The sequence below is a fragment of the Furipterus horrens genome, unplaced genomic scaffold (genome assembly GCF_987537825.1).
Source record: "Furipterus horrens unplaced genomic scaffold, mFurHor1.1.pri manual_scaffold_13, whole genome shotgun sequence".
NCBI lineage: Eukaryota > Metazoa > Chordata > Mammalia > Chiroptera > Furipteridae > Furipterus > Furipterus horrens.
Genome location: NW_028327183.1, coordinates 39201761 through 39215069, shown reverse-complemented (window position 1 = coordinate 39215069; position 13309 = coordinate 39201761). Strand labels below are relative to the sequence as shown.

The 13309-nt window shown below is 52.2% G+C and overlaps 1 protein-coding gene across 4 annotated transcripts in view; it reads right to left on the bottom strand.

The window, feature by feature from the left end:
- Positions 1-46: 46 nt before the first annotated feature.
- The window catches only part of RYR1 (ryanodine receptor 1), a 111559-nt gene continuing 98296 nt past the window's right edge, over positions 47-13309 (bottom strand). For all 4 annotated transcript variants that reach the window (XM_090260891.1, XM_090260893.1, XM_090260892.1 and 1 more), the window contains 16 exons: positions 11783-12583; positions 10979-11049; positions 10233-10377; positions 9221-9307; positions 8088-8339; positions 7123-7253; positions 5446-5488; positions 4146-4276; positions 3982-4042; positions 3433-3579; positions 3066-3200; positions 1273-1429; positions 837-901; positions 647-747; positions 411-462; positions 47-283 (listed from right to left, as the gene is read on the bottom strand). In XM_090260891.1, coding sequence (XP_090117017.1) covers positions 188-283; positions 411-462; positions 647-747; positions 837-901; positions 1273-1429; positions 3066-3200; positions 3433-3579; positions 3982-4042; positions 4146-4276; positions 5446-5488; positions 7123-7253; positions 8088-8339; positions 9221-9307; positions 10233-10377; positions 10979-11049; positions 11783-12583 — 2475 coding nt within the window. In that variant the 3' untranslated portion in view covers positions 47-187. The remainder of the gene's footprint in view (positions 284-410; positions 463-646; positions 748-836; positions 902-1272; positions 1430-3065; positions 3201-3432; positions 3580-3981; positions 4043-4145; positions 4277-5445; positions 5489-7122; positions 7254-8087; positions 8340-9220; positions 9308-10232; positions 10378-10978; positions 11050-11782; positions 12584-13309) is intronic.

The window sequence follows — 13309 nt, the reverse complement described above, 5'->3', positions numbered from 1 at the left end:
CTGATGCCCACTCCCCCTCAAATGTCAGCAATACAACACAGTGATGTCAGGGGTGTAGCACAGATTTTATTTCTTCAGTTCATAGTCACCCTCCCCCAGGGGCCTTGGGAGGAGGGGTCTGAGGCTAAGGGAATTGCTGTGAGAATAAGGCACTTGAGGTAGGGGTGAAGGGCCAGCTGGGGGTGACTCAGCTAAGCTGGTCCTCATACTGCTTGCGGAAACAATCGCCAGCTGGGAAGAAGTCCCAGCATCTCTCTTGGTACATCTTCCACACATAAGACTCCTAGGGTTGGGGGATGGGGAAGAGTAGATTGATATTGATGTGAGCTTTTTAATGCCACTTGCTGACTGACCCTATATTAAAACTCTCCATGTCCCTGCCCACTGTCCTCCCATTAATATCCCCTTACCTGACCCGTGTGTTCTGTCTCGTCCTTGTTTATCAGGTACATGAGGAAAAACCTGGGGACAGGAGCGCAGTGGCAGACAGGTTAGGACCATCCTTACCTTCTTATTGGCCAGCTGGGAATCCACCAACATTGACATCACACCCACTTCCCAAAAACTGGTCTAGGCCCGATATCCCACCCCTGGCTGTGGGTGGCCACTCCCCCTCCTCCTGATTGGCCAGCGGGCCCACGCTCACATGTAATTGGCTAGGTTGTGCTCCTCTAGCGTGTGGGTATCAAACCCGTGGGGTGTGGTATCGAAGTAATCGCTACCAATGCCACAGATGAAGCACTTGGTCTGTGGGTGGTGAGAGACATCAGAGTTGAGGCCCTTTTGACTCCCCAGGGTCCCATAATCCCTCTGGGTCACCCCCAGATGTGACCTACCTCCATATCTTCCTTCACTTGTTCTTGTTGGTCTCGGAGCTCGCCAAAAGCATCAATGATCAGACCTGGGGTGGCAGGGTGCAAGTCAGTGCCCAACCTCTCACCCAGTTCTGGCTTCCCACCCCTGAGCCTCCCATCTCCCATCTTCCTAATCTCACCCTGCTTCCTAAAAATATTAATACCTAGTGTTATTGAGCACTTACTATGAGTCAGACACTTAACACCTATGAATTGACTTAATTCTCATAACCATCATATGAAGGTCCTAGCATGAATATCTCCATTTTACAGAAGGAGAAACTGAAGCCCAGAGAGATGATTTGCCCAAAGTCTTACAGTAGGGAGAAGCAGACTGGATCCTGGCCCTGCACTCTTAAAGGAGCTAGTCTGCCTCTAGGCACTGAGCCCTGCTCCCCAAGCTCCCACCAGCACTGACCCTGGATGATGGCCAGCAGGATGACAATGACAAAGAAGAAGAAGGTGATGTCGAAGACCACCCGGTACAGCTCATATTCATCGCCAGCTGGGTCCTCAATCTCATCCCCAATGCCCCCACCAGCTCGGACGCCCACATACATATGAAACAGGTAACACTGCAGGGAGAAGGTGAGAAGCATATCGTTCACACTTTCAATCATTTGCCATTCACAGAGTACCTACAGGGCCCTGGGCTAGTGGGGCAGGAGACAGCAATGACTGAGACAGTCCTGGGCCCTGCGCACACAGGACTCCCAAACATGGGACCAGATAGTGACAGCCCAGAGGTGATCAGGGCTATGATAAGAAGCGCATAGGAAGAGGGGTCAGGGCTGGGATGAGGGAGGTACAGTGTGATCAGGGTGAGATGGGGAAGCACAGGAAGATTTGAAGCTTGAAAACCTAGTTGAGCAGCCAAAGCTTCCTGGAAGAGGGGACATGTGTGAGTTGGAACATGAAGCAGGTGTTAGGTGGGAGACTGTTTCAGGCAGTGAAAACCACATGTGCTATGTCACCACTGGGGAGAAAAGAATATATTTTGCTCCTGTGAGGAACTGAAAGAGGTTCAGTGAGACTAGAAAATAGAGATCCTGTGAGCAAGAGCAGGGGGAGAGATGAGGCCCAACCAATGGTCAGGGAGGGCTTTCTGTAGGAGGCAGCACTTAAGTGAAAAAAAGAGGTGTTGAGAGAAGGTGGAAGCATGTGCACATAGGGCCAGATTTGGAGGTAGAGAGAATGTCAGAAGCAAAGGGCTTGGGTTGGGAGGAAACACATGGTATTAGGGGAAGTGAAAGAGGACTAGGCAGCCACAGAGCAAAAAGCAAGAAAGACTATGGGTAGACTCAGGCAAGACTAGCTTTTCCTTAGCTTTGTAAGCCATGGTGAGGAGATTTGGTTTTCTGCACATGGCATTAGGGAGACAAAAGAAGGTTCTGTGCAGAGAGGGGGATAGTGTCTGGACCTTGAGAGAGACTTCACACTTGTTCTTTCTGTGTCCCCAGGAAGTGGGAGAACCCAGTCGTCTTGGGTAAAAGTTAAGGCTAGTGACTGTGATGGGAACAAGGCTATGTGTGGCAATAACAGGTCTGGTGGGGTCTCAGATGTCAGGCTGAGGAGCTGGGCTGCGTCCTGAGAGCACAGTGCCAGATTACAGAACATCTTCTCAGATAAAAACCCGAGATGATTCTTTCAACTGTGGCCCATGCCTCCAGTAGGTTAAACTTGATTTAGGCTATGACTACCATTATTATAATAGAATGTAAAACAGAAACATGTGTGGCATGCTGGTACTTTGGTGAAACTTTTAATTATAGATAATGATGACAGTAGCTAACATTTATATAATCCTTAACACATGCCAGGCACTATTCTCAGATATTTAAGTAAGATGGTCAGGGATCATCACTGAGTCCTAAAAGCAATCTAGGCTGTAGGCATTATTACGATACATCCATTTGACAGGTCAGAGCATGGGGAGGTTGAGTAGCCTTGTAAGTGGCAGGGACACCACCTGAGTGCCTTTCCATTAAGAATAGCTTGGAAGACTCAGATAACGGTACACCAGTGGCTAACTTTTACTGAGCACTGCTGTGTGTCCAGTACTATTCAAAGTACCTCACACCCATCAGCTCGCTGAACCCTCACAGGAAGTCTATAAGGCAGGTACTATTATTAACCCCCTTTACAGATGGGAAAACTAAGGGCCAGGGATGGTTAGTCACTGGCTCAAGAGCGTTGGAGGGAGGGTCTTACCGTCATCATGTCATCACACTTCATGTCAGGCTCGTCCTCATCCTCGCTCTTGTTGTAGAACTTGCGGAAGAAGTTGAAGGCTACCACAGTGTAAAGGTACACCACCACTGCCAGGAGGCCTACGGTCATCACCAGCTGGGGACAGGAAGGGGCAGGTCAGGTCCAGGCTCAGCTTGCCCCTCCCTCATGTCCAGCCTTCCCTGTACTTATCTGGGTTCAGCCCATGTGGTTCTCCCTGCCAGGGTCTCACTACCCACACTCACCCTGGCTTGGTGGCCCAGCCTTGCCCCTCACCCCTCCACCCCTACTCAGACTGACGAGCTGGTCCCTGCCAGGTTCACACGCATCCATCAGGTCCTCTCCACACCTGTTTTCCATTGTGGGTGACAGAGGAGAGGATGGTGCGCAGTGTCTTGACTCCCATGGCAATGTCCAGGAGGTGGGCAGCAAAGAAGAAGTTGTTGTAGTGTCCCAGGAGGGACATCACCATGTACCAGCCCAGGTACAGGAAGGACTGTGGGCACATGAGGTCAAGGGTCAGAGAGTATGCAGGGAGTCATGGGGAGCACTCTGGGAAATAGGACACCCAGGGGGCCTGGGAACATTTAAAAGGGTTGGGAGTGCTCTAGGGGTCCAGGTGCCATCTCTGGCTGGGGAGGATTTGGAAGATTATGAGCACTCTGGGTGAGAAGCCATCCTGGGGAGAATTGGGGGACCCCTGCAGAAGGACATGGTCTGGAAATTCAACAGCACTCTGGGCAACAGGGAGCCTTGAGGGTGTCAGATTAACCTAGGATCAGAGGGGAACAGGGGCTCAGGAGTCAGTGCCTGGTCAGGGATACCTGGGGGTGGAGCCCCTAATGATCCTAGAGACATTTTCCTGCAGGTCCCTCCCCACCTATGGGCCCCTCCTCACATTGTCTGTGAAGATAACCCCGAACTTCCAGATCTGGTACTTGATGTCGATGGACATGAGCCTGTGCAGGTTGGGGTGAAGAGGGATGGCCAGATGCCTGAAGTCAGGCATCTGGCCATTCCCCGTTTTCACCCTAGGCCTGCATGGGGTTGTCCCCAGCTCACCAGGTAAGCAGCCCTGGTGGCGGTTCAGGCTTGCGCTCGTTGTGGGCTGTGATCTCCAGCGTGGCCAGATCCATGCCCAGTAGTTCAGCGATTCGCTCCCGCCCATAGATGTCCCCATGCTTGTCCAGGACCTATACAAAAGAGGGTGGGGCCATGCAGACACAGCTGAAGGGGTGGGGGGGCTGGGGCATGGCCATCATAGGGGGTTCTGGGAACATTCAGAACTTTGTGTGAGAAATCGGGAGTACATTTTTCCAGTGAGATGGGCCAGAACTTTCTTTGGGTCTGTGGGGAAAGGGTTCAGTAGTGATAAAGGTCCAGGCAATTTAGCCAAATTAATTGGGATTTCTTATTATTAGGTAGTAGGCAAGGAACCATATACAATTGGGCCCCCTGTTATCTATAAACTTCTCTCCTCCACTCACACTCTCACTCACTCTGCTGCAGACACCAACCTCCTCAAAGTTTCTCAAATACACTGGGCGTGCTCTTGCCTCAGGGCCTTTGCATTGGCTGTTCCCTCTGTCTAGGACTCCTCCCCTAGATTTCTACCTGGCTTACTCCCTCACTTCCGTATTAATTAGCATGGCCTTTCCCCTTTCCTGACCACCCTACATAAAAGAGGAACCTCTCTTGACCAACACACACCTACCTTCACTGCCTATTTTTCTCTATAGCATTTATCACCACTTGAATGCTATAAATGTGTTCATCAAATGTCTTTCCAGTATCAGAATTACTGTTGTATTTACTGCTGGATTCCAGGTCTCTAAAATGATTCTTGGCATACAGTAGGTTCTCAATGAACATTTGCTGAGTGGGTAAATGATGCTAACAGCCAATAGGTATCTAGTGTTTTCCTATATGCCAGATACTGCTCCTGTAGTAGGTCACGTAATCTTTACAAAAAACCTACGGAATTGGCCCTATTATTAACTCATTCTGAATATGAGGGAAACTGAGGCGCAGAAAGGTTGACACAGCTAGGAGTAGAAAAGCAAGCAATCTGGCTCCTGAGTCTATGTGTTTAAAAGAATATGCCTCACTTTCTCCCTCAAAACTAATATTTATGGAATATTTACTCTGTGCCAGGCATTATGCCATGCTCATAACCTGCATCATCCTGTTATAGAGAGGGAGGGGTGATTATCACGCCCATTTCCAGATGGACAAACTGAGGTGCTCCTTGTCCAAGATCACACACGAAGCAAGTATTTGGTAGGGCTGGGATGGCCTGGTGGCAGCAAGGGACCCAGCCCGGGATCACTGCCATCCCCTCATCCATGCCCTCTCATCTCACCTTCCGCTTTACAAACTTGTCCCAGTAGTTGCTGGGGAAAGACCTGCCAAGAGAGATAGACCACAAGATGTCAGGGCAGGAGGGAATAGGAGCCACCAGCCAGGTGAAGGTAGTTTGAAATCTCAATGTTTTTCTCACAGGCATGCTCCTGCCTCAGGGCCTTTGCACTGACTGTTCCCTCTCACTTCAGGTCTGGCTGTAAGGACTCAGGCCTGTTGAAGTTTGTCTCAGGCCAACCATTACCCTCACTACTGTCTTTTGGTGGAGCCCAGGTCAGGCAGAGAGCTTGCGTTCAGAGCCTAAATGTACAAAAACCCAGACCTGCACTCAGGTGGGGAGGCTCCTGAGTGTGAAGGGTGAGGAGGACTCCTAGCCAGCAGCCTGGCCCTGCTCCAGCTCCAGGGGAGGTTGTGTCCTGTCTCACACAGTTTTATGTAATGTTATTTGATTATTCTGGCCCTTTACTGACCAGTTTTATGACTGACAAGTTGATGCCCTGGCACCCTGCAAAGGGGTAGGGTGGGGTAAAGTGAAAATCTATCGTCATTCCATGGATTTAGACCTACTTGATGTTTCAATTCATGGCACTTCCTATCCTTATTGAGGCTCAAGTTGTCCCTGATTTGCCCCGTGGGAGTTCCTTCTAGCTTTCGGTGGGGTCCTTCCAGCATGGCACCATTTTTCATCGAGTACAGCCTTGCTCTCTGACACAACAGTATAATCCAGGCTCAGCTTGCACTTCCCTACCCTGAAATCTGCCACTTCTTCAAGGAACTTTGTTCCTTTCTGTGGGAAGTGGCATTTATAGGTCTTGAGCAGATATGATATTAAACAGATGTTTCTCTGTTTTTATTAAGTACATGTACTTGAATGTGTGTAAGTTTTTGTGCCTTTGATCAAACAATGAGAGTGAAGGATGTGACCAGTGTGGCTTCTCTCCCTCCTCACATCACCCATACTAAATATGATCCTATAATAAAATAACTTCCCACCCTTATCTAGGACTCACTGTGCCTCAGAAACTATATGAACTCATTTCATAGTTACAAGATCCTTGTGACATTAGTGTTATTATTTATCTGTACAGATGAGGAAACTGAGGCACAGAGAGGCTAAGTGACTTGACCAAGAATTCTCAGCTAGGGTAACCCAAGGTTCAAACTGGACCAGGTATTCTTATTCTAGAGATGTCTCCCCTCTAACGATGCCACCCCGCCACCATGGGCACATGAACTGGGATCTGGTGCGGGGGAATGGAATGGGCTGGAAGTGCACGTTAGGGGTCCAAAGTCCCACCACACTGCCCTCACACACCTCGTTCCCTCTTTGGGCTCAGTTTAAAAATCAAATGATGTCACATTTCCCACTCATAGCACCTGGGTGAGAATCCCACATAGGGGCAGGGTTTAAAATGCAAGTTCCTGGGCTCCAACCAGGACTTCCTAAACCTAAATCTCCAAGGCTGGGACCTGGGAATCTCCATGGGTCACCAGGACCCATACAGGTACTTTAGTGCACAGGAAATATAACTGTATTGTGGAGAGGAAGACCAAGGCTTGGGGAGGATCAGTCAGGGCTGGCAACGATGGAAACCCTGGTCTTTTGAGGAACCTGGGACTGGAGTGGAAACCCAGCTGTGCTCTCCCCAATCACCCAGGAGTGGGGCTGGGCCCTTACGGTGTGTTAAGCACCAGTCGGTCCCACTGCCCCTTCACATCATCATCCTCAGGCTGCTCAGTGATGTAGAGGCCGTCAAACTCCAGCTTCCGGGCCAGCTCCTTCTCCCGCTTAAAGATCACCAGGGGCACCTAGATTGTGCAGGGAGGCAAAGGGGCTAGCATGAGGCACCTCAGGAGAGCACAGCCTCAGCAGGTGCCAGGAGATCTTGCTGGAGCCTGTGTGAGCCCTCAGGGTGATCAGAGTAGTGATGGGGAAGTGTGGGCAGAGAGGTCAGGTCTGGGATAGGAGAAAAACAGGAGAACTCAGAAATGGTGCCTGAGGTAGCCCGGGGCTTCCCAAAGGAGGGAAGTCTAAACTCAGGCCTTAAGGATGAATAAAACAGAAGTAGGTGAAAGGAGATGAAAGTAAGACAATGCATTCCAGGCAGAGGGGACAGCATATGCAAAATTTCTAAGACAAAAAGAACTCTGTTCATCCAATCATAAAGTATCAAGATTTGCTAAAACGGTCAGGTCTTATGGAATCCAAATTGGAACTCTCATAACACTGCTTATGGGGCATCACAAACCTCAGGCATAGTTGATGTCAGAATCCACATCCCCACTAGTACCCATGTTATATCTGAGACCCCAGAGACACCCCTACAGATTTTAATTCACCAACTGACCAACATGCAGAAAATATTCCCAATGACAAAATCTGCCTCTCAATCCAGAAATTAACAATCACAGGACCTGACTCCTCAGCTTTGAGTTGCATCAGTTCCCAGTTTGAATATTGTTCTTGCTGAAGACCCCAATCCTGTACCTGCCCCCCAGCCGCTACCCCAACACCAGGACCCCTCTGTCCCAACCACTGTGTGAAGTCTCCCAGCCCCTGCCCCAGGTCCTCTCAGCAGTGCCCCAGCACCCTCCAACCCCACCACACACAGTCCCAGGCCCAGAAACATGTTCATGGCCCACCTTGAGGCAGTTGTAGCCAATGATGCAGAGAAAGGCCACCAGCGTATGCAGCAGGCTCAAGCAACGCAAGGCAGGCTCCATGTAGCCTGTGCTCTCCTCCAGGAAGTAGTACACCATGTTCTCATCCTCGTCACCCTCAGCTTCTTCACCGACCCCTGAGCCCCAGCCAGAGCCACCACCAGACCCTGCGCCTTCCAGGTCCCCAGCTGCTGAGCCCTCCATGTCATCCTCCCCTGGTGGAGAGTCTGAGACCTGAAGCAGGGCAGAAGTCAGTCAGGGCAAGGATCCCGGTGTCCTGGCACCTGGCCTGCCATATCCAGAACCCACTAACAAAATTAACAGCCTACATTTCTGAGGTTGGACTGGGCCCCTGTCAGATACAGTCTCAGCAGAACTGTCAATCAAGATCAAGGGGTGGACCCAGGTCCCTAGTTAGCAAATCAAACTCTGCTCTGGGAATCTGACTATTGCATTGAGTGACAGGAGGACTGAAAACAGAGTTGATCACCTTGGTAGTGGAGCCTTAAAGAGACTGACCACTAATATTTACACTAATTGCTGACATTTATTCAGTCCTTTCTGTATGCCAACTACTGTTCTAAGTGATGCAGCCTGTGATTGGTAGAGCCAGGATTCAATCTCACAGAAGCCATGCTTCGATCACTCTGCTAGAGTCCTCTCTGTCCTGTTACCTAGATCCCTGGCAAGATCCCAAGGATCCCTTTGTCCTTGAGGAAGTCTGGTTCTTAACCTTTTCCTTCCAGTCCATGAACTTCTCATTTCCTCCTCCCTACAAATTTCTCTTTAGCTTATGTGAAAGCCAAGGAGCTTAACTAAATCAACGGGTGTTGCAGAGGCAAAGGCCTGTACCCAGGGACACAGGGCTGACAAGTGGAAGAGCTAAGCATGAAACCCAGAACTGGCTCCCTGTTCTAACTGCTAGAGGCACTCAGGCATCAGTCCATATGGACCTACACACCCATACTCACCCCCTAGTGGGGTCCCAAGATCCAGGTGTCTAGCCTGAACACTTATAGGAACCCCAGGCCCAACACCTTGTCCCTTGTGAACTTGTTAGGGGCTGGGCCTCCCTCCCCACAGCCTAGATCCTCCTGGCCCCTCCTGACCAGCACCTTATAAAACAGCAAGATGAAGTTGATTGCAAATGCCAAGAAGAGGGCAAGGAATCGCAGGGTGTAAAAGTTCCGGGAGAGGTAGTTCTATGATGAGGAGAGAAAAAAAAGAGCTCACAGGCCACCCTCTTCCCATCAAACAAGCACCTGGTCCTACAACCTCCTATTTATTGGGCGCTTACTGTATACCAAGATCTGGGCTAAGAGTTTTATTTGCATGAATATGTTTAATTCTTACCACAACCCTATGAAGTGGGTACTACTAATACACCCACTTTACAGATGAGGAAACAGGCTCAGGGAGATGAGATGTCTTGTTAAAGTTCACATAGTCAAGAAGTGACAGACATGGAATTTGAAGCCAGGCAGTTAAGCTTCAGAGTCCATGCTCCCAACCATTCTTCTCTGCTGCTCCCTGTGTGAGGTCAACCTGTCTGCTTTACCCCAGGCAGAGCACACCCACTTCCATCTCTCCCTTCTTTTTCTCTCCACCCCTCATTCTTCCCAAGGACCCTCACGGAACCAGCTTCGGCCCAACATGTTTCCCTCAGCTCCTCATGTCAGGCTGGGCCTGAGAAAGGAGACAGGACAGGTGGAGCCCTGGGCCCTGACCCTCCAAATGCCCTCCCTTCTTCCTGCCTGGATGAGTTGTCTCCCCAATAGGAGTAGCTGTGGTAGCTCCAACCTGAAGGCTGGCAGCTAAGAAACAGGACATGGTAGGAGGAAGAGATGTGGCCTCAGTGCAATGTAGCTCCAGCCAGAGGATGGCGGTGGGATGCCTAGGCAGGTGGGCCCAGATGAGCAAAGGTGTGGAGGTTGGGATAAGGATCATGATCAGGGAGAGGCTGAAGAGCCAAGTGGAGACCCCTTAAAATGCTGCCCTGTGCCCAGTTCCCGGCTCTGTCTGGGGACATCTCTGCCCTCTTCCCAGCCTGGCTTTCACTCAAGAATAGGGTGGGGAGAAGAGGTAGCATGAAGAGGAAGTTTCGGCATGCCCTTGCTGTGTCCTCACCAAGAATTTCACCCTCTGCACTTCCAGCTCTCCCCAGAATTCCAGGCCCCCACCTCCAGCTTCTTCCTTCTTTGGAGGCGGTGCTGTCTTCTTGGGAGGCTCTGGTGGGGGCTCAGGGACTTCTTCCTTCTCCCCATTCTCAGCACTGCAGAGCATGACAGAGTGAGGAGGTACCTGGGCAAGTTGTTCATTCATCCACCCATTCATTCATTCATTCAAAGCCATGCACTGGGGCCCCAACCCCATGCCTGGCCCAGGTGTAGATGGTACTGAGGACATAGTGATGAGACAACCTCAGGCCCTATCCCCATGGGCTCCAGTCCAACAGAGTACAAATCTGTCACCAGGCAGTGGCAACCTAGTGTGATCAGGGCTGGCATAAGGGAAGCTCAGAGGGTTGTGGGAGCCCAGAGGAGACACTTCTTCACCTTAGGAAGGTGGTGTCAAGGTAGACTTCCTGGAGGAGGAGATGTGTGAGTCAAAATGGGGAAGATGAGGAAGACCAAGATGAAGCATGCGGATGCAGAGGGGATGGCCTGTGTTCCCAAAGGCTTGGGAGTAAGAGAGGAGCATTCATTTCTCTCTTCCCTTTCACAGAGCCCCTCCTCTGGGTCTGGGCTGGGTGATGCTGCAGACAAAGGGTGACTAGGACAGCCTCCTGGTTCAGGCCCTGACCTCAGGATGCTCTCAGTCCAGGAGGGAGGCAATGATAGGGGCTGGACACCTTGGGCCCCAAGGTCACTCACTCGGCTTTCTCAGGCTCGGGCTCAGGTTCTGGCTCTAGTTCTGGAGGTACCTCCTCTTCCTCTCCATCCACCTGGGGGCAGGGCAAGCATCAGGGCCAAGCCCTCATCCCTGAATGCCTCTCAGTGCTGACCTGCCTGCTCATCTCTGTGTCCCTTTCTGGTCATTTCCCCCAGGTCATCTAAGTTTCACTAACCCCACACCAGAAGGAAGAGGGATTATGACTCTCACTTTACAGAGGGGAAACTGAGGCTCAGAGGGGTGGAGCATCTTGCCCAACCACTGTGCGGGGTCAGGCTGACTCCAAGTGGTGTTCTCCTCCCCCATTTTCCCATCCTCTTGACAACCGCACCCCATGTGGCCCTCAGAGCACCAAGGGCCAGAGAGGATGCTGTAGGGGTCTTGCTCACGTGGGTGACTTATTCCCCACAACCCTCTGTATCTCTGAGGGTCTTTTCCAGTGTTCCTGACCCCATCTTGGCTGTTTTTAGTTTCTGGTTCCGTTTCCCCTCAAATTTGGCCTTGGGGTAATGGTCTCTTGCTCTCTGTGGCTCCAGATATCTTTTTCTTTGCCTGTCACAGAAACACCACCTTTTTCAGCAGGCGCTACTCTCCTGGCGGAGACCTGTGAGTCGGCCGATTTCTCTGTCTCTACAGTGTCTCGCCGTCTGTCTCTGCCTCTCTCTCAGGCTCTCTCCCGTTTCTCTCTCTGCTCATCTCTGTCTCCGAGAGCCCCTCCCCCCCTTTTGTCGTCCCTGCTAACCCCAATCTCTCCCACACCCGGAAGCCCTCGCCTGCACTCTCACCCCCAGCTTCCTCTTGATGATAGGGGAGCCCTCTGGGGTGGGCGGCTCCACCGGCGTCGTGTCGCCCATGTCTCCGAGGCCTCCTGGGGCCGCTTCAGGCCGGAAGGGGCCCCCATCAGCCACAGCCACGTCGGTGCCTCCCCGGCCGGCCTCGTGAGCCTCCTCCTCGTCGCCCGCGCCTCCCGCGGCGTCGCCAGTACCCTCACCCGCACCCTCGCCGTCGGCGTCGCCACCGGACCCCGCCGGTTGCTCGCCGTGCACCTCGTCGCCCGTGGGGTCGGGCATGCCGGCCAGCAGCTCGGTCACAGTCACCTTCTTGGCCCCCTCCACGAGGCCGCCACCGAAGAGCGAGCCCCAGAGCAGGCGCAGCGCGCCCGCCGCCACCCCCGTGCCTGCCGCCCCCGCGCGCGCCACCGCCGCCCAAAGCAGCGCGCCCGCCGCCGCCGCCGCCTCCCGCGCCGTCAGCCGCCGCAGCCGCCGCACGCGCCGCCGCAGGCTGCGGTAGCTGAGCCCGCGCAGGGCCCGAGACAACGCGGCCGCCGCGCGCACGGCTGCGCCCGCCGCCGCCGGCCCCGCCGCGCCCTCGGGCCCCGCCGCGCCCTCCTCAGCGCCCTCAGCGCCCGCCTCGGTGGGGCCCTCGTCGTCGTCCTCCTCAGGCTCGCCCTCGGGCTCCGAGATCTGCGCGGCGATCTGCATCTCGAAGATGGTGTCCTCACAGAAGCTCACGAAGAGCTCCATCTTCTCGGACTCGCCGCCCTCGTTCACCACGTCGAAGATGAACTGGCGCTTGGATTCTTTCACCTGCGGCGCGGAGTGCGGGGGGCGTGGTGGGGGGACAAGGGGGCCACGGACAGCCTCAGCTCTGCGCACTATTAATAGCATTATTTATGACTTTATACTTATATTTTAATAACTTAAAGCAAAATTAATAATTTTCGTTATTAATAGTAAACATATATAGTGCTCGCTGTAGTTTCCCTTGTAAGAATTTCAACAAGGCCTGGCCCTGTACCAAGCATCTTACATGTATTATCTCATTTAATCCCTACAAACAACCCCTAGGGGCTCTTAATCTCATTTTACAGGTAAGGAAATGCAGGCGCAGGAGGACACACGCTCCGGTGATGCTGCTGATAGGTGACAGATGTGGAACTGGAATTCCCAACAAGCTAGCTTCAGAATCCATGATTTTAGCTGCTTTGAGAGACAGAGCATAGTGCTTGAGTGCAAAGGTTCTGCAGCCAGCCTGCCTGGGTTCAAATCCCAATTCTGCCACTGAGTAGCTAGAAGATTTCCATGTAACTCTCTGGGCCTAATTTTCCCCCTCTGTAAATTGGGGGACAATAGTAGGACCTACATTATAAGGTTGGCGTGAGGATTAAATGAGTCAATAGATGTTGAGGGATTAGAACAGCAGCTGGCAAGTCATATATGACATGTGGTGTTTGCTGTTATCATACTGCTGCAGGTCCACACTGGCACATGTGGACTCCTGACCAGCAGGGAAAAGTGGGACAGGAAGGGGTG